General features: G+C 55.6%; 2 protein-coding genes across 2 annotated transcripts in view; one reads left to right on the forward strand and one right to left on the reverse strand.

Annotated features, from left to right (window-relative positions):
• The window catches only part of NINJ2 (ninjurin 2), a 37,287-nt gene extending 23,534 nt beyond the window's left edge, over positions 1-13,753 (forward strand). Inside the window, exons 3-5 of the mRNA XM_008704839.2 lie at positions 11,893-12,121; positions 12,656-12,840; positions 13,362-13,753. Coding sequence (XP_008703061.1) covers positions 11,893-12,121; positions 12,656-12,822 — 396 coding nt within the window. The 3' untranslated portion in view covers positions 12,823-12,840; positions 13,362-13,753. The remainder of the gene's footprint in view (positions 1-11,892; positions 12,122-12,655; positions 12,841-13,361) is intronic.
• Positions 13,754-14,560: 807 nt separating this feature from the next.
• B4GALNT3 (beta-1,4-N-acetyl-galactosaminyltransferase 3) overlaps positions 14,561-25,987 on the reverse strand; it is an 88,500-nt gene continuing 77,073 nt past the window's right edge. The window contains exons 11-20 of the mRNA XM_040642020.1: positions 25,297-25,406; positions 24,176-24,276; positions 23,824-23,885; positions 22,374-23,160; positions 20,400-20,719; positions 19,578-19,731; positions 19,247-19,319; positions 18,682-18,835; positions 17,973-18,099; positions 14,561-16,713 (exon numbers count right to left, since the gene is read on the reverse strand). Coding sequence (XP_040497954.1) covers positions 16,605-16,713; positions 17,973-18,099; positions 18,682-18,835; positions 19,247-19,319; positions 19,578-19,731; positions 20,400-20,719; positions 22,374-23,160; positions 23,824-23,885; positions 24,176-24,276; positions 25,297-25,406 — 1,997 coding nt within the window. The 3' untranslated portion in view covers positions 14,561-16,604. The remainder of the gene's footprint in view (positions 16,714-17,972; positions 18,100-18,681; positions 18,836-19,246; positions 19,320-19,577; positions 19,732-20,399; positions 20,720-22,373; positions 23,161-23,823; positions 23,886-24,175; positions 24,277-25,296; positions 25,407-25,987) is intronic.

Consider the following 25,987-nt stretch of genomic DNA (forward strand, 5'->3'; position numbering starts at 1 on the left):
AAGAAAATGCAGAGAAAGCAAAAAGGAAAAAAAACCTCAGATCCCAGTGCCTAGAGATGACACTGTTCATATTTAGTCCATAGCTTCTCAGATTCACCTCAAAATAGGATAATAGTATCACTGTTTCGTAATCACGTGATTCCCAGTTTTCGTAGGTGGCTAGCGGAGGTCCCGGGTCCCATAGGGATCGAGAGGCAGGGCTGAAGGCTGACTCCAGGTGTCCTCAGAGGCTGGTATCCACACCCTGGAACCCGGCCGCTGCCCCAACTCCACAGGGGCCGGAGAGATTGATTGCCCCTATTTGATGGCTGTAGGAATGGAATCCCAGCAACAAAGGGATTGCTCTACTGGGCTTGGGGGAAAGATGCCAAAACTGTGCCGGTGGCCCACAGTTCAGCATGGGCGAGGCTGGGCTGGGCCTGGCGGCCCCGGAGCTCCTACCGCCACAGACCTGGACTTTGCCTTGCATTCAACAGTCCCAGGGCGGACCAGGGTCGGCTCTCGGGCAGGGGGCCCAGAGGGAGCAGGTGCCAGGTGGCAGGATCAAGCCTGTATCCGACTGACCCCAGAGAGCAACTGGGTATCTGTTTGGTAGCCTTGAAGGGCCGTACTCTTTGTATTTTTAGAAAGGGAGTGAGGGCAAGGCAGTGACCCAGCAACTGCCTCATCGCCCTGGGGCGTTGCCCGGGGCTGTAGAAAGGGTCCTTCCAGGCTGGGTCTGGGCCAGAGGCTCAGGGCAGGCCTAGCCCACCTGCCTGCCTTCCCTCCTTCCTGCCTGCCTTTCCTCCTGCCCTCTCCCCCCCTTTCTTCTCCCTTCCTTCCCAGCACACACCACCAGGTCAGACACTGCGTCAGGCCCAGAGGAAGGACTTCCGCAGAGATCTGGCCTTCAAAAGCTACACAGAGGCTTACAGAACAACACAGTGGTTAAGAGTGAGAGCTCTGGCCTCAGACCTGGGTTCAAATCTGCCCTCCCCTCTCTCTAGCTGTGTGACCCCACGCATGTTACCCAGTCCCTCTGAGCCTGCGCTTCTCCCATAAGATTTCGATGAGAAGTGAGAAAATGCATAAAAACACTCAGAAGAGTGACCGGAACACGGTGAGTTCTGAACAGATGAAACTATTAAGAGAGAGGCTGTCAATCTGGAAAACTTCAGGAGCTCGGGCCGTGTAACATGTTCAGCAGCCACGATGGCTCTGGTTCTAGGGCCCCCCGGGGGCTGGGTGACAGCCTGCCCGGACCCACTGGACATTTTTGCCGAGGCTTTGGCAGAGGCTCATTCCTTCCATGTCCGTGGACTGGACCACGCGCCAGTTCCTCACGATGGGGGGAGGGGGTCCTCTCGTTCTACAAAGGAGGAAGCTGAGAAACAGTGGTTGCACGACTGGCCCCAGGCCACGGAGCGAAGAAACGGCAGCGGGCTCAGTTCCGATCCAAGCTCGAGGCCAGCCATTCGCTCAGCCTCCATTTCCCCAGCCCCTGGCCCGTGGCATCAGAGCTGCCGCTCAAGTGCAGGAGTTGGCACGGGGCAAATGTGTGGTTTTGCGCGCCCCCTTCCGCACACAGCTCCTGAGGTTGGAAGGGAGAGCAGGCGTGAGAAGCCAGGCGGGGTCTGCTGGGTCTGCCGGGCCTGAGCGGCAGAGCGGGGCTCTCGGGGCTCGGGCTGCAGCTCTCCCGGCAGGCTGGCAGGCTGGCAGGCTGGCAGTGAGGCGGCCACCTCCGTGGGCTGGCCAAAGCTGTCAGGGGGCAGTGACGCAGGGCTGGCGGACCCCTGATGGTGGATTCCACCTTGGCTGGGGTCCCTGGGACTCTGCCCCGGGGACTCCTGTCTCTCCTGATCCCATCTGCCCCTGGGGCTGCTGTGAATGCAACAGCATCATTTCTCACAGGCAGCTGGTCTCATCCATGCCAGGACCCAGGCACTGCGACCACAGGGACGGTAAACACACACGCACACGCACACACGTGTGCGCTAAAGCTGTAGAGAGGACAGAGTCAGGAGTCGACATGCCCATGTAAGGGGTCCACAGAAAAGAGAGACCTATGGAGCATAGCTCACCGTGCTTCTGCCTCTCAAGCCCCATTTGAATGAATACAGGGGTGATAAGCGCATCATTCGTTCACGAGGCATGCCGGGCCAGGCGCAGGCTCTGGAATACAGCAGTGAACAAGACGGAGTCCTTGTTCCCATGACGTTGATCTGCTGGGGTGGGATTGAAAAGGTCTTTTTATCTCCTGGCGTCCCCCCTTCATACACTTTATTCTCCGCTAAACCTTATGATTTTAGGGGATTAGGTGAACAGGGATACGGGGAAGGCAGGGATCTCTGTGGTGTCCTAGATGCCTGGCACATGATAGGGGCCGAAAACATGTTTGTTGAACCGACCTGAGTAGGAATCTTGGCAGGCTCTCCCGGTTGGCCTGGGTGGGGTGGGAAACACGCCACCTTCCCTTTTCCCACCTCGCTGTCAGATAGGATCTGCTTCACGAGGTCTCCTCACCTGGACTGTCGCCAGAGATTGTGGGCACAGCTCTTACTGCTTCTTATTCTAATTGTCTGAAATCCCAAGGAAATCATCCTCACCTCTGGGAAGCATATCATCTCGTGGGGCAGGGGCGCCTGGGGGGCTCAGTCAGTTAAGCGTCTGCCTTTGGCTCAGGTCACGATCCCGGGTCCTGCTCAGCCGGGAGTCTGCTTCTCCCTCTGCCTCTGCCGCTCCCCCCACTTGTGCACTCTCTCTCTCTCAAATAAATAAAAAAATCTGAAAAACAGATGTGTAATCTAGTGGGGACCTTAAAAACTCATACACACCGTGGTGTGGAATGTCGATGTTCTGCTCGGTGATTCATGGCTCTGAAAGCCAAGTTCTCTTACCTGCGTTCAGTCTTCCTGTCTGGATTTAGGCTCCACCACAAAATCCAAGGTTCTACAAGATCAGGAAGGGCTCACTAAATGTTCCTGAGTGAAGGCATAAAGAGAACCTAAGGGTAAACGTATGGGGCCCTTATAAACCGGCACCGGATGAGTGGCTGCCGGGCTGCTGTGGGCTCCGTGTAGACGGGAGCTGTGCGTATGCCGGCTGCTGGGGTGAAATACAGATTTTGATTTACTCACTACTCCCTGGGAGATCTAAATATGTTACCTCTACATACTTTAGACTAGTGTCCGCTCTTGAGAGCTTTACATGGCCAATGCTTCCAGGGACCGTGTGGTGTCGTGGGTGAGCACCCAGGCTCCAGAGCCTGCCCGGGTTCAGGTCCCAGCTCTAATACTTAGCAGCTGGGTGAGCTGGGGCAACGTGACTGGATTGTTTCAAGTCTCGATTTTTTCCTCTGTTAAACAGGTGTTGTTAAAAGAATTCAGTGACAGAAAGGGTCCAGCACTGAGCTTAGAAGACAGTAAGCGTTAACTGTGGCAATTTGGCAGTTACCATGGCGTAGACCAATGGCCCTCCAACCTGGGCACGCCAGAGAATCCCTTGAAAACACAGATTCCTGGGTTCCGCCCCCGCGTTTCTGATTCAGTAGCTCTGGGCTGGACCCTGAGCATTTGCGTTTCTCACAAGTTCCCAGGGGCTGCTGCTGCTGCCGCCGCTTCCCCAGGGACCACCCTGAAAGACCCACCCGTATAGAAGAGAGACTATCGGTTTAGGATCTTGACACTAGGACCATCCCGTTGTATCTGGTGACTCTGGGCAGATGATCTCGTCGAGCCTCAGTGACTTCACCTGTAAAACAGGACTGTTAGCACCCCCTTCACCAGGGTTGTGTCTGGCATACAGCATTATCATTATTATTGTTCACATTTTAGCTCAGTTTGTTGGCCCTTGAACAATGAAGAGGCTTGCGGTGAGTGGAGATGGGGAGGTGGTAAGGCTGGGGAATGCTGCGGAGAACCCCAAAGTCAAAGTGGGGCCTAGAGCAAATGCCAGATGGGTCTGGAAGCCCCAGAGCAAAGTGCTAATTCAGGAAGTACTCTCATTTAGGGTATTGGGAGAGAGCAGAAAAATTCTTTGGAAATTTCTATGTGGCAAAGCGATGATTAACTTTGGACCCTAACTGAGATGACACTGTTTGCTGAAAGCCTGACAAGGTGACCTCTTCCAGAGGAGGTGGAAAATGCTTCCTAAGAAAGAGCAAACAGGCCCCACGGAGTTCCTATCACAACCCCTCTGCCTGCTGTCCCTCCCCTCACACTCTCTTCCTTTTATATATAGCCCCCTTTTGCTAGAAGGCAACCCTGGCACCTCCTGAACTCACAGAGGGATCAAAAGCACTTGGGTTCCTGGCCCCTGGCAGGTGGAGCTAACCAGGGCTCTTCAAGCTATTTCCTGGACGGGGGGCCCCTGGTGGACAACAGTGGTACTGCAGACCTTCCCGGCCGGGGGCGGGGGCGGTGCGCCCACGTGGCCAGTGTTCCGGCTCTAAAGCCCTGGTCTGCAGCCTGGGCCAAGGGCTGGAGCTTCTCGGCAAGCCTGTGTCCAAGGCTTGGAGGAGCTTTCTGGGTCAGTTGGGTATTATTATTATTACCGGAATAGCATGCAAAAGACACCCTACCCCAGGTGGTTTAGAGACTGTTGATTTTTAAGAGTGAGATCCACTGCTCTTGGCACGGGGTCAGAGCGCGGGCCCCAGACCGAAGCCTCAGGGGTCTGGGCCTTTGCAGGTTTTGGCCTGAATATCAGTGGCAGCTTCCAATCTGAGTCATCCACTCCCTGAGGCCGGACACCAGCCAGGGGGACAGGGCTATCCCTGGATCAGGGGCTTTTCTTTTAAAGGCAGATTCCCTGTCCAAACACAACTCCCTTGGCCCAGAAGTCATTGTGTGTGAAATCCCACCCTCAACCAGCCTTTCTTTTTACCTCTTCGGAAAAAACAAAACGAACCAAACCAAAACTCTTTCAAACAAAAAGTTCAATGTTATCATCCTTTACTGTGCCTGAATGCGGGCAAGTCACTGAGCGAGGCACTGAGGGGACCCAGGTATCCCGAAGACGAACTCCCTACAGTGACGTAGGTGGCCAGAGGAGCCATCTAGAGAAGTCTAAACAAAGCCTAGGCCAGTACAGAGCCCGGCAGCCTGTGCCCAGGGTCTGGGCAGGACGTGCCCCGGGACAAGTTCTAGAAGGGAGGGGATGCGTGGTGGGTGGAGAGGGCATGGGAAAGAAAGGCCTTCCGTCCTGGAGCCGAGCAGGAGCAGGCCGGGAAGGGTGCGGTGTGTCAGGGAGCGGTGAGTCATCTGGTGTGGCCCGGGACCGCTGGGCACCCCTGTGCCTGGCACGGGCCGAGTGAGCGGCCATACGTAAGGGTTAGCTCTCCGCGCCCTCCTGGGGGTGGGACAAGGAGCAGGGCACCAGGCTACAGACAGGCGTAGACAGAGGCCAGCTGAGAGCGCCTGCCCCACAGAGTCCCAGCAGAGACCCCAGACACCCAGTGGAGGGGGGCTTGTCTGAGAATTTCCTTCCCTGACAGATGGGCCTGGGGCAGCTCGAAGGTGAGGCTCGCTGGGGTGAGGACAGAGATTGGGGCGCGGGCAGAGGGAGGCATGTCAAAGACCATAGGGGTGGCTGGGAAGACGAGTGATGCCTTCCTTCGAAATTTGGGCTGGGCCAGGCCCTGAGTCACAACATATTATTTAAAATGCCTCTAGGCCCACAGGTGCAAGTATAATCCTGAGTGGGAGAGATTTCTCGCCCATCTCATATCTGAATACTTCACGGTTTTCAAAGCCCACTCACCCACTTCATCTCACTGATCTTTTCAAACAGCACCTGTGTGCTAAACAGGGCAGACATTACTCCCATTCCACAGATGGAGAAGCTTCTACTTTGTTTTAACCGTTGGCCTTGTTATGGTGAATATCTGTTTTTGTCTTAAATTTATTATTATTATTTGTTGGATAGTTCAAACATTCAAATGGTTCAAAATCCAAAAGGTATGGATATAAGTCTCTCTTTCAACCCTACCTTCCCCCCTGCCTGGGTCACCTCTTGCCAGTTTGACCCAAGCCTTTTGACTTTGAGATTAGTGCCCTTTCTGCCACATGGTACAGAGGCTCAGGGACCCTGTAGGTTCAGGAAAGCCTAGAGGCAAGTTTCATTTGCTAAGGGTGTTTTACCTCCTTTTAGCAAGTGTGCATACGTACCCTTGGGGACAAATTGTCTTCTTTCCTCTTAATCCACATCTTTGTCTTTCCAACCTAAACTCCCTGGAGGCAGGGAGTATGCCTTCAGTTTCTGTGAGATGGTGGAGTAGGGATTAACATTATAGGGTCTGGCACGTAGAAAACTGGAATACAAACTGTGCTGTGTGACCTTTTGCAAGTTACTTGGGCTCTCTGAGCCTCCAGTTTTTCAACTACCAATGATCATGCCCTCACCAACTTCCCAGGGTTCTTGTGAGGACTCAGTAAGATGACTCATGTCCCACAGTTAAGCCTGTGCCAGGCTCGAGGTATGCACTCTGTGAGTGGGAACAACTAGGATTCCCCAGGGAACCGAGTTTGTGTCCAGTAAGACAGACCCTAGGCACCCTTTCAAACTTAATTCTGACAGGATTAGGGATCTCGGGCACCTAATTAAAAGCAAATTGGCATAGTAGGTCATCCCAATCCAAACGTTCGAGCAAATCATTCTTTCTGGGTTGGGATCCGCCCTTTCCCAAACCAGCCTTCCAAAGGTCTGGCTCATCCCCATCTGCTTTCCAGAAGGGGCCTGGGTTTCTGGATAGGCGGTCATTTTGAGACCAACGGAAGGGCCAACCGGCAAGGGCCCCTCTGGGCCTCTTTGTCTGTAGCCTCGAGTATGAGCGGACACACAGGGAGACACACACACATGTGGCTGTTCTCAGGGCTGCCACTAATGAGTCACTGCAGGGTCACCAATGCCCGAGAGCCGCCTGGGGCAAAGTGACTCACTGGATCTGCCTCTGGGCCTTGCTCCACAGCTGCCTGACCTCTGCCTCTCTCCAGGGAACGTCCTCAACCCCTGAGACTCTCAGACAGGGGGCTTCGCCGCTCCTACATCACTGTGTTCAGAGGGACCCAAGAAATCACGTATTCTAACCTTCCTCCTCTCACAGATGAGAAAAGCAGCCCCGAGGCGGCGATCGGCTTGCTCAAACCTCCAGCTCATAGCAGACCCGGATTTGAACCCCGAGGCCGGGGTGCCCTCTGTGATACTCCCCTGGCTGCCACAAGGCCCTACCTCTTGGCCTGCTATTTCCCCGCAAGGCATTCCCTGCCTGCCTCAGGCTCCAGGTCCTGAACATTCCAGGCTTTGCGGTAGGATGGTTACTTACCCCCTTGAAATTCTGTTTCTGTGAAAGGACAGAAGGATCTCTTGGAGCCTGTAGTTCCCACTGACCATAATGTCAATTAACAATGTAAACATTTGTTTACTTTTCCGTTAAAAGAGGCATTCCTTTCCTCTCCAACTCAAGTTTTGTAAAGAAACAAAAGTATAGGTCAACGAGGATGAAGGGACACATGATTGTCTGGCAGAACAATGGAGCATTCCGGGGCTTGCAGGGATGGAATCCACACCAGCCCTGGGAGCTGGGGCCTGGCAAGACAAGCAGGGTGCCGGGGAAGTCCGAGCTGAAACAAGAGTGAAGAGCGAGGAAGAGACAGAGGAAATGATTGTGCTGGGACAGGCCCAGGAGGCCGGCAAACCGGCAAACCTGTGGAGTGGATCTGGGGAGTCCCCCAAGCCCCCTGCACCATCCCACCCCAATCAGCAAACCCATGCCCTCTTGGGGTCCAGAACCTCCATGGTGCTCCAGAGTGGGACTCTGGATCTGCTCCCACCTGGCCCCACGCCCACCCCTGCTCCAGCTTCCTACCAACCGCAGTTCTCCTTCTGGTGTTCAGGGGTCACGGGCTGGCCGGGTTTTGATGGGCTGCCTTTCCCACAGGCACCCGCATTTTAAACAGAGACTGAAATCTCTGGTTCGGCCTGCTGCTGGCCTCGAGTACAAGGGGGGGGGGGGAGTGGGGTGGGATGGAATAAGACAGAAGATACTGAGAGGGTCCCTGAAAGACACTGAGAGCTCTCAGCCTGCAGAAAAACACGAGGAGAGCTGGGAGTTCTCTTTCCTTTGGGGAGAAACAAAGACGGAATGAGTTCTGTCTCCCCAGAGCCTCCTCGGCTCCAGAGATGGGATTTCCCTCTTCTGTCATAGATGGGGAAACTGAGGCCCAAAGTGCCAAGCCCAGAGGCCGAGTTGGGCCCAAAGGCTGAGTCCTAACCCCCAGGCCCTGCTCTGAGGAGCCAGACGAAAGGGGCCAGGAGCTGGGTGCGGGGAGAGGGCACGTGGGCTGGAGGGGAGGGGCGGGGAGGCCCAGCAGACTGGCCTTGCCGGCTGCAGCCGGGGCCGGGGCTGCCCTGGGAGAGGGCTAGGGCCAAGGCCAGAGGAGGCAGGAGGCGAGAGCCAGTGATTCCCAAGTCCCCTGAAATATAAATGACTCACGCCGGGTGGCTCCGCAGGCCGGCCCAGCCCACATTCCCGGGCCTTTGTTCCCAGCCAGCCTGGGCCCGGCCTTAAAGGGCCAGCTCCTAGGGCACCGGCGGGGCCGCCCTGCCCCACCCCCACCCTCCTCTTTAATCCTGAGCCTTCGTGGGGTTGCTCCTGGACTCCGGGCTGTGGGTAAAAAACGTGGCATCCTGCAGGATTTAGGGGTTCATCCAATTAAATCCTCAGGCTGTAAGGGAGGGCCGTCCGGTCATTTCATCCATTCCTCTGCCTCTGCACCTAAACTGGCCAAGAGGGATTAAAAAAATCCTTGTCCTGCTTTTTAAAGATGTTACCATAAGGGGACCCCTTTCAAAGCAACTTCAACTTCTCGCGGAGTCTCAAAGCATCTCCCCTCTAACTCTACCCCCCCAGGCTGGGGCGTGGGCTGGAGGCCCCTCTCCCGGGGCGGGGGGCGGTCTCTGTTATCGCCCCACCCCACCCCACCCCGGGCCCTGGCAGTATTGGTTTTTCCTTGAGCTCTCCGTTGACGCACGTGTTCGGAGGGTTTGGGGTTGGCCCATCTAGAGTGGTGAGCCCGGCTCCCGGTGCTGGGCCTCCGAGGGGTCTGGATTTCGGGCCAGTCCTGTCCTGTCCGCGGATTCCTCGGGGGAGAAACACGGTCCTGGCGCCGGCACAGCCGGGGTGCCCCGGTAACTTCTTTGGACCTCGTACGCCACCACGTGGACACCCAGGGATCGGGAGCCTTCCGGGGCTTCGTGGGGGCACCCTGCAGGTGTTCCCACCGCTACCCAGCCAGACACTGAAAAAGCGTCCTTGGCTAGAAAGTCGCCCTGAATTAGCACAGATCCAATGAAAGCAGGCCCTAGGTTAGAGAGGAAGAGCTAGGCCTGCACCGGCTTCTGCTCACTGTGACTCATACAGCCTCTGCGGAACAATGGCTTTCTTAGAGCCGTTCAACGACAGAAGCCCAGTAGCTCTGTTAAAACTTAGAGATAGCAGTATTTTTTGTTAAAGCTTGGGAAGATCTTTGTGTCCCCAAGTAAACCACCCTGTCCATCCTCCAGCCCCTCACACACTTTTGGGCAATGCTCAGGACACAACACTAGCGTTTGGGTTTAAGGTTTTGTTCACTGTTCATAGGCAAATTTTATTTATTTATTTTTATTATAATAATATTTTTTATTATGTTATGTTAGTCACCTTACAGTACATCCCTGGTTTTTGATGTAAAGTTCGATGATTCATTAGTTGCGTATAACACCCAGTGCACCATGCAGTATGTGCCCTCCTTACTACCCATCACCGGTCTATCCCATTCCCCCATCCCCCTCCCCTCTGAAGCCCTCAGTTTGTTTCTCAGAGTCCATAGTCTTTCATGCTTCATTCCCCCTTCTGATTACCCCCCTTTCTTTATCCCTTTCTTCTCCTACCGATCTTCCTAGTTCTTATGTTCCATAGATGAGAGAAACCATATGATAATTATCTTTCTCTGATTGACTTATTTCACTTAGCATTATCTCCTCCAGTCCCGTCCATGTTGCAGCAAATGTTGAGAACTCATTCTTTCTGATAGCTGAGTAATATTCCATTGTATATATGGACCACAACTTCTTAATCCAGTCATCTGTTGAAGGGCATCTCGGTTCCTTCCACGATCTAGCTATTGTGGACAATGCTGCTATGAACATTGGGGTGCATATGGCCCTTCTCTTCACTACGTCTGTATCTTGGGTAAATACCCAGTAGTGCAATGGCTGGATCATAGGGTAGCTCAATTTTTAACTTTGTAAGGGACCTCCACACTGTTTTCCAGAGTGGCTGTACCAACTTGCCTTCCCACCAACAGTGTAGGAGGGATCCCCTTTCTCCACATCCTCTCCAGCAATTATTGTTTCTTGATATAGGCAAATTTTAAAAGAGGGGGTCTCCTTGGATGCTTTTGCAGTAATTTCTCAGATCTTGAACTGAGAGCCGGGTTTGGAGGGAGCAGAATGCAAAGCTTGTAGCTACGGGACAAACTGGAGGGTGGGATACGGAGAAGAGGAGTGGGTATGGCCCGTAGCTCACAGTTGTTCCCCAGTCAGGAGCACTTTGAACTGTGGAGAGGCCAGGGGGCTGCCCCATAGACTCTCTCACTTAATAAGTGTCCTTTGTACCCAGGACAAACCTGTACCAAATGGGCTAGAACCACAGGCTGTAGTTTTGAGGACTTCGTGGGGCACTGGCCTTGGCATCCCTGGCCCTAACCAACCAGGCCAGCTCAGCATCCAGAAGGAGCTTCCAGAACCCTCTGAGACCTGACCATCCAACCATCCAACCATCCATCCATCCACCCCACTCACTCAAAGGATAACCTCTGTGGTCATCTGCGGGGTCCGGTTCCCTACCTCCAGGCTTGTGACATCTTTCAAAGCTGCCCCTTCCTCTCCTTTCTCGTTGGCTCTGGTTCAGTTCTTGTCACCCTGACCCCTAATCAGACCATAATCTTTCCATGGGTCTCCTTGCTTCTGGGCCCTCCTAGGCCAATCCATCCCAAGCACCACTCCTAAATTAATCTCCCTAAGACATACCCAAGTTCTCTTGAGTGACTGCTGATTGCCTCCAGCATCCGGTCTGAATTTCCAGGCCCAACCCAGAGGCCCAGTCCATACGCTCTGTATCGTCACTCGGTCTTTCGGAGTTGGTGACTTCCTAAGAATACAAGCTTTGTTTTATCTTTCAAAATCCAAGCAAATGTAAATTACATGTCAATAAATCCTGGCCAAAAAATAATTTAAAAAACCCCAATGAAACGAAGCGCTCTTTGCTAGCACGCATTGCTGTGCGCACGCGCACGCGCATCCAGACCAGCGTTCGGGCGAGCACAGCTGCGGCCTCGGGGGCCTTGGCCACAGGGATGAGTGGGGTCCAGTACAGCTCATGACCCATTTGCTAAGCCGTGCACCCCGCCTTGCGGCCACATGATTTGGAGAGAAGAGGTGCCTTTCCCATGCCACGCAAGCCTCAGAGCTCCTCCTGTTGTCTTTGAGATGCTTTCCTCTCAGAGGAGAGGAGAGAGGCCCAGGCCAGGCTTGACTCTGGCGAAATAGAGAATGAAATGAGGTTGGTGCCTCTGACGAAGAGCCGAGAGCTCCCCCGCCCCACCGCCCCCTCCTTCTGCAGATGGCTGTGGGGAGACCCTAGGGAAACAGAAATGACAACGGATTTGAATGTTGAAATCATTTCAAAGTTCAAAGGTCCTTAAAGCCTTTCCAGTCCAACTCTATTCGTTCAGGCCACAAAAGAGAGAAGGGTGTTACTGGCCCTCAGTTTCCCACCCAGTTAAGGGAAAGCTTGAAAACCTCTCTCCTCTTTCTAGTTTCAACTGCTTTCCTTTCGGGAGCCTCCTAGGTCAGCCTGCGTTTTCTCTGTTACAGCCTGGGGACCCCACCCCCAGGAGCCAGCCCATCAACCTGAACCATTACGCCACCAAGAAGAGCGTGGCAGAGAGCATGCTGGACGTGGCCCTCTTCATGTCCAACGCCACGCGGCTGAAAGCAGTGCTGGAGCAGGGGCCGGCCTCCCATTACTACACCACCCTCGTCACCCTCATCAGCATCTCTCTGCTCCTGCAGGTGGCCATCGGAATCCTCCTCGTGGTCATTGGTGAGGAGCCCTGGCCTGGAGTCGGTCTCGGTGCCCTCTGAGGGGAAGAAAAGCCCCGACTGCCTCCCTGCACGCCCTGCTTTTGCAGACGCCAACGTCTCAACCCTACGCTCCCCCTGCGGTAGCCCTCCGCCCGCACAAACGCTCAGCTAACACCTCCTACACAGTGAGAGCAGGCTCCCTGTCCTACCTCCTGGTCTCCCACACAGCGGTCACTCCGCAGTACCTGCGATGACTCTCTTCACTTACTCGTAGCCGAGGTCCTTATGGCCTTCCGTGTGAGTGCGCATCCCCACTCCTAGGACCCGGTATAGTGCCCCTATCCCGATTTCCTGAGGTGCCGTGTGGATGGCCGGCGCACCGGTCAGTGAGGGAGAAGGCGGCTCAGCCCAGTGCCCGCCACCGCCCTTGCTTTCTGCCATGTGGGTCTCTGAGGTGCCAGACTTTCTCTGACCTCTAGCGGATGCTGCGAGGGAGGTTCTGGGCTGTGGCCCCAGCCCGACCCTTCGCCCCCACTCCCCCACTCGTCCACAGCGCGGCTGAACCTCAATGAGGTAGGAAAGCAGTGGCAGCTCAACCAGCTCAACAACGCGGCCACCACCCTGGTCTTCATCACGGTCGTCATCAACGTCTTCATTACAGCCTTTGGGGCTCACAAGACGGGCTTCCTGGCTGCCAGGACTTCAAGGAATCCTCTCTGAACACAGCCTGGGACCCAGGTGAGGGAGGGAGGGAGGCCCCTGCGCCCAAGGGCTCCAAGTGACCTTCTCCCAGCGCTGGGGGTTTGGGGTAAGAGCAGGGTCTGTGCAGGCAACAGGGAAAGGATAGATCTGCGGCAAGGAGAGGAGCTGGGAGAAGAGCCTGGACTGGGGCCCAGAAAGGCCCCTCCTGCTGCTAACGGGGGGGACTCTTCCTCGGCAGTCAAGCTGGGGTTCCTGGGTTGGGTGGGAGGCAGCATGGCCAGCGCTTGGCTCTGCCCTCTGGCAAAAGGGAAGATGCAGCAGGGGATCCCGTCCTGGCACCGCGCAGCCGTCCTTGCTACTCAGACCGCGGCCCGCCGACCGGCAGCACCACCACCTGAAAGGGTGCGGGGAACGTGGAATTTTCTGCCCCACTTCGGATCTCCTGAATGGGCACCTGCCTTCGAAAAAGGTTGCCCGGGGAATTGTGTGCACAGCGATGTCCGGGGACCCCTGGTCTGGCTGCCCTCCTCACCGTCTCTTCTCTGCTTCCCCTGCAGGTCCCAGGTCTGGAACAGCTTCTGCCTCTTTCCTCCCCGCTCTGCTAGGCTGGTGGCACTTTCCATAGCCCCTGGGAGAGCTCCAAAAAGGACAGTGAGATGCCCTTGCTCCCTACCCAGAGCATCTGAACGAAGACGTGCTATTTTACTGGTCTCGGTGAATCCCATCTTGGTCTGGAGTCCTGAGCTCAGACTGGGGCGCTGCCGACCTTTCTTTCTCGTAGCGTCTCCTGCACCTAAGGCATGTCTACCTAAGGCCAGGCCTGCCCAGCTTCAGGACTTCTTCCTCCACCCCATTCCTTCCGTCTACCCTATCCATTCCCTCTGCTCCAGGCCTCAGTTTTCCCTTTTTGTAAAATGGAATAATCTCTATAAAGTTGTCTGCAAATCCACTATGAGTCAATCTTTATGCATCCGGGCTGGTCTCTGGATACCCTCTCCGGCTGTGTTCTGGAAAACGCTCAACTCCTCTCCTCTGGGTCCTGCTCCGAGTCGGCTTTCCTGGCCCCACCTGCCCTGAGCTAATTACCATCTGCTACATGGATGGCAGATTAGACAATTCTGGATCAATCCATGTATGTGCACAACCCTTTTTGAGAACCTGTCATAAACCTATCCTTTCAAATTAGCACCTCCCCTTAGGCGGGTGCTGAAGGCAGACAAACTCATTTTGATCTTGGCCTTGGCCAAATAGAACCAGGAAGATAAATTTGTTCCCATAAAGCATGGCATCGGGCATCCCTAGCTCAAACAGAAATGATTTTGAGATTGTCTGCTACTTTACAACTGCTCACCAAACCATCCTGGCCCCGCGTCTGGCCTTCTTCCCAGGGCGTCATCCATCAGCCCTTCTCCACTGAAACCACCCATCTCCACCAACCTGCTGAGCAGAAAATGCCCAGCCTGCTCTCAGACGGGAACTCCTCCGGCAGTTCCCCACAGGGCAGGCACCAAACTAATGGTAAAGGGTGGAGGGTGGTGTGGGAGGGTCCTCGGCACACCCATCAGAGGCCTGACAACGGAGGGACAGAGATGTGAACCCTAGGCCCTCAGCCCATCCCTCTCCCATCTTGATGGGTGATGAGAAAAACACACAAGCCACTTTGTTTTCTAAGAAGATGCTGTATTTAATGATTGCCCTCCCTCCTCCCCAGCCCCTCCCCCCACCCAACACATTTCCCTACAGAGTAGGGGCCGTACCAGGCCCTCCCCCTTAAGGCAGATGGTGTGGAGGTAACAAACGTCGAAGGAAAGGCACTGGCCAGGGGCAGAGGGGCCGTAAGTAGGGCAGGGGAAGCTGGGCTGGCTCCTGTCATTAAGAGAACAGAGGGAGCAGAGCTGTTTGGGTTGGCTCAGGCCTACCAGTGCCATGCCCAAGGGTGACAGCGGCCCCAGAGAGCAAGCAGGCACCCCAGCCAGCCAACTGTCGCTCTCACCTATTCCCTACAGCACTTTCCTAAAGGCAGTAGGGCTGGCTGAGCAAGGGCCACGTGAAAAGCCTGGGCCCAAGGGGCAGGTATGGCATTCAGAAGCCACGGCCCATTAATTGGAAAGTCTTTGTCCTTCCTGATTTCTTAGAGGGGAGCAGGGATTCTCTTCAACCTCCAGAAGGTTCTCAACGGGCTCCATTCTCCTAAATGCCAAGCGTGTGCTCTTGGTGAATGCAGGGCCCACCGGTAGACGCTGGAACTCCAAGTGCTGTGACTTGGACTCTCTCACAGCACGGAGCCTGGGCTCCGCGGACGGGCCTCCTCGCCCTGCCGCACCCCCACCAGCGCCTCCTCCCAGCAGGGAGCCCGTGCTCCCCTCCTTCAACAGACACTGGAGTGCCAGAGCCAGCGTCCAATGCACCATTGGTCAATTCAGCAGCGGCGGCAGAAAAATCCCCAGCCCCAAAGGCACCTGGGGATTTTTAGTGCAAGATTGTGTGATCGTCAGGTGTCAGGAAGGGCGCCAGAGACTACAAAGGCCAAAAGCTATCTTCCCTGAAATGACTCTTTTCAGTTCCTCCTGGCTCCACTCCCCTCCAATTGCAGAAGAGATCTCAGGATGCTGCCCTTACCTCCCCAAAACCGTGGACCTGCCCCTTCCCACCGTGGTCCCTGTTCCTCCGTCTTGTCCACACTCCTTCCTCTTCTTTTGGGCAGGCCAGGGCTGGGGAGCTCCCCGCAGGAGGTCAAGTCCGTGGGCGAGCAGGACTGTGGGGACTCGAGTTTTCCACTTCCCTTTCCTCCCTTCCGGCTGGACGCCCACCCCCTCTTCCCATCTAAGCCCACAGCCTTGTTGTATCTCTATCCTCTTTGCTCTCTGCTTCCTATCCTCCCCAAGGCTTTAGGCTACAGGCGGGCCGGGCCAAGCCGGGGCTGCTCTCCCTCCTTCCCCACGGCTCCCGTCCAGCGCCGCCTTTATGCCGGACACAGGGGAGTGACGAGCCCACTGCCCACCAGCTGCCTCCCAACCCCGCCGCGCATCGTGAAGATGACGCCAGTCTGTGCTTCCAGTCGGGCTGGGTTAGTGCCGCCGGCAGGGTGAGGTTAATGCCCTAAATTGGTGGCCAGCTGTTCAGCGGCTCCCTGGGAGAGATGTGCGTGTCTCTGGAAGGCACGAGCCGGGGGCAGAGCTGAGAACGGATCCGTGCTGGGCCAGCTCCTCTGGTTATAAATCAGCTGCCGGGTCAAGGACTGAGGGGCACGTGGCGCTGCACAGGAGTGGGTCTGAAGTATGCAAGTGGGGACATGCCCTAAATGCATGACTCCATCCCTCTCTCATAGTCCAGGCTGGCTCTGGACAAGTACAGTTCTGGTTTTCTGTTACAAAAATAGAAACCCCAATAAAATACGTCCAGGAGAAGAGCTTCCTGGTCATGGTCACTACTCCCCGGGAGGGGCCTGGGGGTGCCGGAATGCACCTCACGGATGGGTCAGTAGCGCTCAAACAGGTCTTTCCTTCCTTGACTGAACTGTGCCGCCTTTCCCAGGAGCCGGTCCATCTCCGTCAACTGAGTCAATGGCCCCTTCTGGTCCCTCTCCCAAGGTCCTCCCTTCAGGGGCCCCAAGGGTAGAGAGAGGGGCCTCGGCAGCTATCTGCGTGAGGTGACAGCTCTGGTGGAGTGATGGCCTCTCAGGACCCCGCCATGGCTTCTGCCCCCCTCCCCCCTCCTCCTCAATGGTGAGCAGGGGCACCGGGGAGCGAGCACAGGTCAAGGAGCAGGAAGCAGTCAGTCCAGCGGGCCGCCCCTCGGGATCACGGCATCTTCATCTGGCGACGATTCCACATGCCTCGCTTGGAATGGAAGTGATGGAAGAAATTCCTGAGGGAGAGACGTTCCACTTCCAGGCCCGCTTGGAGGATCCTGAATGGGGAGGGGCAGGGTGAGCAACAGAAGCACGAGAGGCAACTGGGGAGAGGCCCAGGCCCCCGAGGACCCCACCGCCCGCGTCTACGTCACCCCCTGTCCCTGTCTTCCTCTGTTTACTCCCCACGGGGCACGGGAGGAGGCTGCAGCACACAGAGCATGGGTTTCGGAGCCAGCCAGCCTGGATTTGAACCCCAGCCCCACACCGTGTGAAGCACGTCACCATTCAGAGTCTCAGTCTGCCAGTCTTTGGGGAGAGGAGAATGATATGCAGTCGACCCTGTCCTTTCTTCCTTTGATGTCTCTCTCCCTTTCTCTCCTCCGCCCCCTCCCCCTCAACCCAAATCTCAAGGTATCGTCCTCTTTCCCTTCCTTTCTCTTGGCAACAAATTTCCCTCTTTCTTCTATAACTTTTACTTATTAAAAAACCTCTACCCCCAACGTGGGGCTTGAACTCACGACCCTGAGATCAAAAGCTGCATGCTCTCTCAACGGAGCCAGCCAGGCGCTCCTCATGGCAGCAAACTTCTTTTCTTTTAAAAAGCAAATTTCTTGAAAGAGGAATCTCATGCTAACACAGCTTCTGCTCCCTCACCGCCCTGCAACGGGGTCCCAGCCCGCCTGCTCCTGCCTCAACACCCTCTTCCGTCCGCTTGCCAAGTCTGTGGCCTGTCCTGTGTTCTCCTTTCTCCTTCTTCCCAGGGACTATTTCCTGCTCCCTGGACCTCCCTTCTCCCGGGCTTCCAGGGCCCCAGGACCTCCTGGATATCTTTCTGCCCTTTAATGATCCACACTGTCTCTTTTGCTGGCCCCCAAGTCTTTCCTGACCCTTTGCCTGTCTCTCTTGTCCATTCCCCTGGCCTCAGCTTCCCCGCCGGGCAGCAGTGCACGGGAGGAGGGCGTTCGTCCTGCACGATGCAGGAGAACGCAGCTGTGTCCGTGCACTCCCACGGCACTGGGCTGGGAGCATCAGCGTTTACACTCCACAGTTCAACGGCTTGAGCTTTACTCTCACAGGTCACCGTGCAGTTTAATCTCCACACCAACCCTCCGACATAGGTGCAGCCAGTATCATCCCCCTTCTAGTAGACGCAGAAACTGGTCTCGGCCAGGCGAGGAGTATGACCCCTGGTAAGAGGCAAGGCTTCCTCTGAGTCCGGTGGTCAGGAACCTGCAGCCCCGTATGCCCGGCCTCGGCCGCTCTAGCCCTGTTCTCTCCCCATAGCCCCTCTCACGTGCCCTCGTCCCCCAGTCACCTGTCCAGCAGCTCCCAGTCTTCCCCGCCCCAGCGATCTCGGAACTCCTTGGTGTTCATGCCCCCGATTCTGTCCAGGTCTGACTTGTAGATGCCGAGCAGTCCAAACCCATTCACCTCCCAGTAGCCTGTGGCCAGACAAGAAGCCCCCCGTGAGATGAGCCAGGGGCCAGGAGGAAGCAATGAAGCCTGCTGGCTGCATCCCCAGAACCTTCTCTGAAAGACAGAGGACGGGGTGCCTGACGCTGAAAACTATCTCATGTGAACAAGTCCCTGCCTGTTCTGGGGGAAAGCCCCCCCACACTCCGGTTCAGGGTCCAGTGGAAGCTGCAGTCCCACCAAGGGGTGACTACAGGCCCTACAACAGCATCTGACAACAACAGCCACTGGAGACACAGCTGAGTGTGCTTTCCTGGTCTGTTTCCCTCTCCAGAGGCAGGGGACCCGTCTCCATTTTTCTATCTGCATAGGGCACAGAACCTGGCACCCAGTAAATATCTGGTGACTGAATGAAGGGAAGCTTGGAGGAAATGTTCATCGCTGCTGCTGCTGTGGCCGTGGGCACAGCCCTCAGGCACCTCCCTGGTGGGCCGTCCAGGTGGGCAGAAGGAGCCAGAGGGGGAGGGAGAGGGCTGCCACAGTGGACATGGCTGTTTCCAGCTCTGGGATGAAGAACCAAGAACCCCACCCCAGCCCAAGGCAGGGCTCACCCTCAGGCCACTGGGGGGTGGCCCCGCAATGCAGCCTCATCACCATGGGGGCGAAGGCCATCTTGCCCTCCACACAGTGCTTCCGGATGGTGTCGATGACTCCAGCTGGGAAGTGGATGTGGAGGTCACAGAGGAAGATGATGCTGTGCGGGTCCTGAGGACGGATGGGGGAGGGTCAGCAGACCCCACAGACCAGGGCTCGGGGGTCAGGCCACTCCCAAGGACAATCCTCAGGCTCCTTCCCACTCGAGTGATGGACAAACTCCCACAAAACAAACTGTTGGGCAGATTTCCACAGTACTGGCCACCGAGCACAATTCTCAGAGTCAGAGAATGAATTCTGACCCCTCCCCTGCACCCTTTATGGGCTGCAAGGCCTCTGGACAAATGCCCCGCTGTCATTTTTTCAGTCCCACCCTGGCACCTGCCCTGCAGCAGAGCAGAGAGGACCTCCCACGTCCTCACTCCTTCCTCCCCGAGGAGCTGAACACCTCACACATCCCGGATGTCCCCACCTCTTAACCAGTCTGTAACCATGTCTGCCAAGCCCCTCCCAAGCTATTACCTTCACCAGGTCTATGCCAGCCTGAAGCCCAGCCGAGCGCTCGAAGTTTCCACTCAGCTTCATGTACTGGTAGCTGCAGGGAGAGGAGAGGAGAGAAGGGCAGGGTATGAGGGCTCGGCAGCAGTGGTCCGTGGAGGACGCCGGTGGGCCCGGGGGAAGGTGATGTGTGCTCCTAGTGTGGGATCGTGGGCAGGTGAGCTGTCTGGAGAAAGCCAGACCCCGGGAATCAGGAAAGCCAGCTGTGACTTCGGGCTCTGCCCGGCACCCAGCTGTCCTCGGACTCTAGAAAGCAGGTGGCACAGGCTGGGCTCCGGCCGGGGAGCCTCCTCACCTCCGCAGCTTGGACCTCTTTAGGGCCATCTCGACGTCCATGTCCTCGCTGCTGTAGTCAGTGACGATGATATTGAAGTGTGGGTCACCGGTGGCCTGGAACAGCCTTTCCATGTCTCTGATAAACTGCTGCACCCAGCGCGCCTGGTTCTTTACTACCGCGGATGGCAGTGGGGAGAGAGAAGTGGTAATGCCGAGAAAGGCAGCCCAGTGCCAGCTCCGGCACGAGTCGGGGCCCCAGCGGGCCTCTGCCACCGCGGACCCACCAGCAGTGCAGCAGAGAGGCGGAAGGCAGAGGGACAGCTGACCGGCGACAGGGGTCTCTGCACCCTGCCGCCCACGGAGCCTCCAGGCAGGGCCCCCAGGGAAGGCCTGGGACCAGGACTCGTCCTCAGCTCTCTCGTAGTAACCGACCTTGCTTTCACACTCAAACCCTGTTATCCGCCCATCCTAGCAGCACCCTTGCTCTCCTGTCCCAGCCCACGGTTCCACACGTCTGTTCTGTGCTCCCCTTTCCCACTACAGAAACCAGCTAAGCCACCCTATGTCTTCTTTCCCAGAGCAGCTGACACCCCTGCACAACGGGGCCACGCTCGCCCCGCCCCCCCACCCTGACACCTGGCACAACAGGGAGCACCTGGCCTACAAGTCGGCATCTTTGCCGACCACGACACTCAGCCGTGTGACCTCAGGTCCTCGACTGTCGAGTGGCCCCTCCCACGGTTCTCACGAGATCACATCAGTGAGCGGAGACCTAGGTGCTCATGGTGACTTTCAGGATCCCCACTCTGCTGATAACGGCCGGGCTCAGCTTGAGGCTCACCAGGCACAACGAAGTGGACCACGGCTCGGTGATTCCAGGAGAAGCCCTGGGGCCAACACAGTTTGGGCTCTGGGGCCCGGACATTCAAGACATGTCTCCGGCGGTTGTGTGAGCCCCAAACCAGGCCCTGCAGGTTCCGGGCCTCGACCTCTTCCCCACCAGCTGGATCGATGCCCTGCCAGCCTCGTGTAGACACATACTCGGAGAGTCGCACTGGGCGCTGGCCTTGTTCCAGCAGCTCAAGCTCCAGGAGGTAGCGACCCCCGCGTAGCTGGTCCTGGCGCTTCTCCACATTCACGATGCGCTGTAGCTGGTACTTTCTGTGGCAGAAAGGGCGGGCAGCTTGAGTAACTCCTTCCCCCACTGTGGGGGGTAACATGGTATGTAGAAGCCTGTGAGGCCAGTGGTCAGGAGACCCTGGTTTTGTCCTAGTGTTGCCATTGGCTAAGATGCTGACACCAGGGGCGCCTGGCTGGCTCAGTCAGTAGAGTGTGTGACTCTTGATCTCAGGGTTGTGAGTTCAAAGCCCCACGCTGGGTGCAGAGCTTACTTAAAAAAATAATAATAAATAAATAAATAAGATGATTCCACCAGACGTTTAATTTGTAGTGTTCACTGCCTCCATCTTTAAAAATGCACCTACTGACCTGGGATGATCTCTAAAGTCTGTTATAGCTCTAAGATCCTAAGCGTATAAGGTGAATGTGTTTCCCTCAGAAACTGACCCTCATTAATAAAATACTGTTCACTCACAGTCCATAACACACGATGGGTTATTAGAGAAATGTTGATTGGTTAGCTCAGTATCATTAATCACTAGGGAAATGCAAATCAAAGCCACCACATGATACCATTTCGCACCCATTAGGATGGCTATTTTCAAGAAAGGAAAATAACAAGCGTTGACAGAGATGTCGAGAAATGACACCACTGATGGGGATACAGAATGATGCAGCTCATTTGGAAAAGAGATTGGCAGTTTCTCAAAATGTTAAACATAGTTACCATATGACTCAGCAATGCTAATCCTAGGTATATCCCCAAGAGAACTGAAACATGTTCATGCAAAAAAAAAGTGTACACAACTGTTCATAGCAGCATTGTATTCATAATAGCCCCAAAGTGAGCCACCCAAATGTCAAGCAACACTATGTGGAACAGCCACACAATGGAATATTCTGCAGCAGTACAAAGGAATGAAGCACTCAATCCAGTCTACAACATGGAGAAGCCTTGAAAATGTCTTGCAAAGTGAAAGAAGCCAGACACAAAAGGCCACATATTACATTTACATGAAATGTAACTCCATTTACATGAAATTATTATAGGTCAATCTATAGCGGGAGAAAGTCAGGTAGTGGTTGCTAGGGACCAAGAGGAGGGAGAAATGGAAGTAATGCTAAGAGGTACAGGGGTCCTTTTAAAAGTGATGAAAACGTTCTGGAATCAGAGAGTGATGATGGTTGCACAACGTTATGAATATGCCTAGAACCCACCAAATTGTACACTCTGAAACTTACACTCTAAAATGGTGCATTAAGTGTTATGTGAATTGTATCTCACTTATAAGAATGTTGATTGGTTAAATGAATGAATGCAAAAACAAAGAAGACAGGCCCTGCTTTCTGCCCTCGCCCTTCTAGCCCACACCTGAGGTCCTGTCTCTCTGAGTCTGTTTTGCCTGTTCTATCCCTTTATGACTAGCTCCCTCCCTGACGAAGAGGACCCCATCTACCCAGCCTTCCCAGCACTCAACACACATCCTAGGCCAGGTACCAAGGGATGTCAGATCCTTGCCCGAGGGTGGACAAAGACCTGACAGGTAGACCTCATTCTCAGGACCAGGGGGTCCCAAGTGCGTGATTGTCCGGGGAGCCTGCAGCAGGGGAATGGGCGACAGCCTCCAGGTTCCTGCCCCCAGGCCAGCTGGCCGCCATGCCCCAGCCCCGGTCCCAGAAGAGCCCTTTACCTTACCCCCGGCTCCTCTGGCTGAGCTTCCTCAGGAAGACCCGCGTGACCTCGAGAGCCTCCTGCTCTGGAAGCAACAGGTTGCCAGACGTGTTACAGTTCAGATCGATCCAGTCGGTCCGCAGGGCTTGGAAGTCAAGGTTCCGAGCACTGAAGGTCTGGTCCCAGTTTACCACTGGGTCAAACATGGGCACATATTCGAACACCTCACTCATATCCTCTTCCTCTTCCTCTTCCTCCCCCTCTTCTTCTCCCTCCACCTGTCCTTCCTGGCCTGCAGCTACCACGACGTCTTCCTCGCCATGCCAACCCCTCCTGGGGGCTGGGGGCTCCATCCTGTCTCCCCTTCTCTGCTCTGCGATGTATGTCTCAACTTGATTCAGCCACTGGGACTGCCCTAGAGTCTTCCTGGGACTGTCACCAGTGGGCCTGGGCCCCCTGATGGGAGGCAGTTTCCCTGCCAGATGCCCTGGGGGCCACTTCTCAGAGTGAGGTGGATCTTGGCTGGGCTCAGGGCTGGGTCTTCGCTCCCTCTTCTTTGGTTGCTGGACTGGGACATCGTTGGTCCTCCCAGGGAAGGGAGCTGTGGAGTTCTCCTTGGAAAAGGATGCCAGCAGACGCTCCTGGGGCTGAGCCAGGAGCTTCCGGAGGCGGTAGTCAGTGACACCCTGCCCAGGGGGGAAGGTAGGCACTTGTCTTCCCTCTGTCATCCTGGTGTTCTGAACATTGGAGGCAACGGTCTCCTCTGCCGCTTCTCCATACTGGGATTCTTCTAGAAGGCTTTCCTCAAAACCTGTTGTTAATAAACAACAACCATTCCTCACATCAGAGTTTCTAACCTTTCCCAAGCAAGATATACAAGACAGCAGTTGATCCTATGAATGACACACAAGCGAGCGTCAGATGGGGACTGTACCTGGGCTCTGCCACTTGCTTACTGCGAGACCTCGGGCAAGTTACCAACCTCAACTAGCCCCAGTTTCTTCCTCTGCATAAAGGGACTAATCATGTATCTTCCATAAGGCTGTTGGGAAGATGGAGTGATATAAAACATCCAAAGTGCCTAGCAGGTGCCCGGCACACACAGGACCCGACAAATGGCCCCTGGCATGCCCTAATCCCTCAAGAAGAAAGGCCACAGGACGACAGTGCTTCTCTACAGCAGAACTTCCCCAGTGACGTGCCAGGGAGAGGGATCCCTCCAGCAGTCCAAGAAATCTCCTCTGGGGCTCTAACTCTCCTCCAGCTGTTAGAAACAGTGTCACTTTCCACATGTGCCTGGGACAGAAAACGAAGGAGTACCACTCTCTACTCCTTTGGGTATAGGGGGAGGGGCTGTGTCGTTCTGATTTTAAGCTCCTCGGGGGCAGGGCTGGCATGGTCTGAACTTCCTCCAGAAACAGACCGTGTTCATCCCTCCCAGCCTGACTTGGAAGCCTCAGCTATCACTCTGTACCTGGCTGCTCCGGCCCCTGCTTCTCAGGCTGGTCAATCTTGATGTACTCCTGAAAGCTGAACCTGCAGGAGGAAGGGAGAGGCAGACTGGCACCCGGTGCCCCACAGGCTAATGTGTGAGGCTCTGTGGGAAGCACCAGCAGCGGTATGGGGTCATGCCCAGACTGGAGTGCGAAGACGAGGCTGGGCAGGAGCGAGTGCGTGCGTGTCCATGAGCATGTGGCATGCCCGGGAAGGGCCAAGACTCCCCGGGCTGGAAGGGCATTTGCGGCCCCTCTAGTCCAGACAGCTCTCCCGGCTCCCGCAGAGCCCCTCTGTAAGGCCATTTTCTTGCCCCATTCAGTGTCACTCACCTGTCCTGGTAGTAGGAGTTTTCCTGGTAGAAGCATTTATTGTGAGTCTCCATGTGGCTCAGGCGGGTATAGTCATTGGGGTAAACAAAGGACAGATGAACCTGGAGCAGAGAAAGCAGCAGCAGGAATGAGAGGGTGGGACCTCATTAAGAAGTCAACCCACCAGACTTAAGCCTGCCGGGACCACACAGGGCTCAGAGGGCCCTGACCTGGAAGAGAGAAGGGCTGCTTTGAGCTCTGGATGAAGACATTTGTTCCGCAGACTGGGATTCCATCCCACTCTTCAGGTCTCCTCTCCTGGGCTCTCTGAACCAAATGCAACCCCTGACTCAAGCTTCCCAGTGCATGCGTCCCTCACCTCCCATCCTAGCTCCTTCTCCCCAGCTGTAGCCAGCACCATTCTCTCCTCCTCCTGCCATCTCATCCTCCCTGCCACCTCCAAACCTTTACCTGCAACCTCCCACAGCTCTGGAACAACCCCCTTTTGTTAGCCACTCCACTACTTCCTGCCCCCCTTACACAGCTTCAGGCAATGCCACCAACCAGCTTCCCAGTTAGACCCCACCCATTCTCTGACCCAGAGGATGACTCTTGGCTGCTTCTTCCTGCCTCAAGCACTCTCTTAATCGTTTTTTAGATCTGCATATATAGTGTGCATTCTGCCTCTGCAGTTTCTACCTGGGCTATAGATAGATTCTCTAGAGCTAACCTCCCCTCCGCAGTTCAATTTCCCCAGTGCCTCGTCTATGAGTTTAGGAAGTACTGCTGGCTGATCCCCTGGTAGGACAACCCAGGTAGGACAGGGTTGTGTGGCTCAAGGAGCAGAGAGTAGAGGAAGCCTCAGGCCAGCCCACCTCCCGTCATCGTCATCACTGTGGCAGAGGTGGTGCTGGAGGCCGTACTAAGGCCAAGTACTCATTCTCGAAGTTTATAGGGTGGTCCACTGAGCCATGGGCAACTTGGAACGCAAGTAAACCCAGCCCATGGACCTGTGAGGCCACCCTGTCTGCTGCTATGTGGCAGGAAAGAGGAAGAGTCAGGCCCAGCACCTCTCCATCTCAGCCACAGGCCGCAAGCCCCCACTGCCCCCACTGCCCCCACTGCCCAGCACCAAGACTTACAAAGCGGAGTCCCTGGTAGCGCTGCAGGGGGAGCCCATCCACCAAGTAGCTGGGTTTGTAGGGACAATCGGGCAGGACGTGGCGGAGATGAGTCTTGGGGATCAGAGGCACTGAGGACAGTAAGGGAAGAGGGATGAGGGTGGGGACGCGAGCCTGGAACGGGCTAGCTTCAAGGCACAAAGGCTCTCGGCTGAAGGGAGGGCCGAAGGCCTCCACTCTGAGCGGGCACCTTTTTGTATTCGCTCATGGCAGCCGTGGGCAGAGTCCAAGTCCATCAGCGGAGGTTGCCAAACCAAGGCTGGCACCACTCCTCTGTGGTGGGTGCATTCGGACTTGGCCTCCGGTTCATGGCACGGTGAGTGCTGTACAGGGCCAGCCTCAGTTAAGGTTTAGAAACGTCCAACAGGCCACCGAGTCTCATCCTAGCGCAGGGCCAATAACTGAATTTCCTCCCAGTTGTTGTGCAGGTTTGAGGGTCGGGGGCTCTCTCATCTTTTAAAGTGTAAACGCTCGCAAGAATTTACGACTCCAACACTTGGTGGGAACATACTTCTCTCGTTGGATTAGAAGAGTTGGGATCCAGTAGGAAAGTATGATATATGTGATTGTGGAGGGACATGCAGGGGACTTCTAGGCTCTAGTTCTAATTCCTGTCCTGGGAGGTGGTTACACAATGTTTGCTGCGTAATGA

This window comes from Ursus maritimus, unplaced genomic scaffold (assembly GCF_017311325.1).
Source record: "Ursus maritimus isolate PB19 unplaced genomic scaffold, ASM1731132v1 scaffold_26, whole genome shotgun sequence".
Lineage (NCBI taxonomy): Eukaryota > Metazoa > Chordata > Mammalia > Carnivora > Ursidae > Ursus > Ursus maritimus.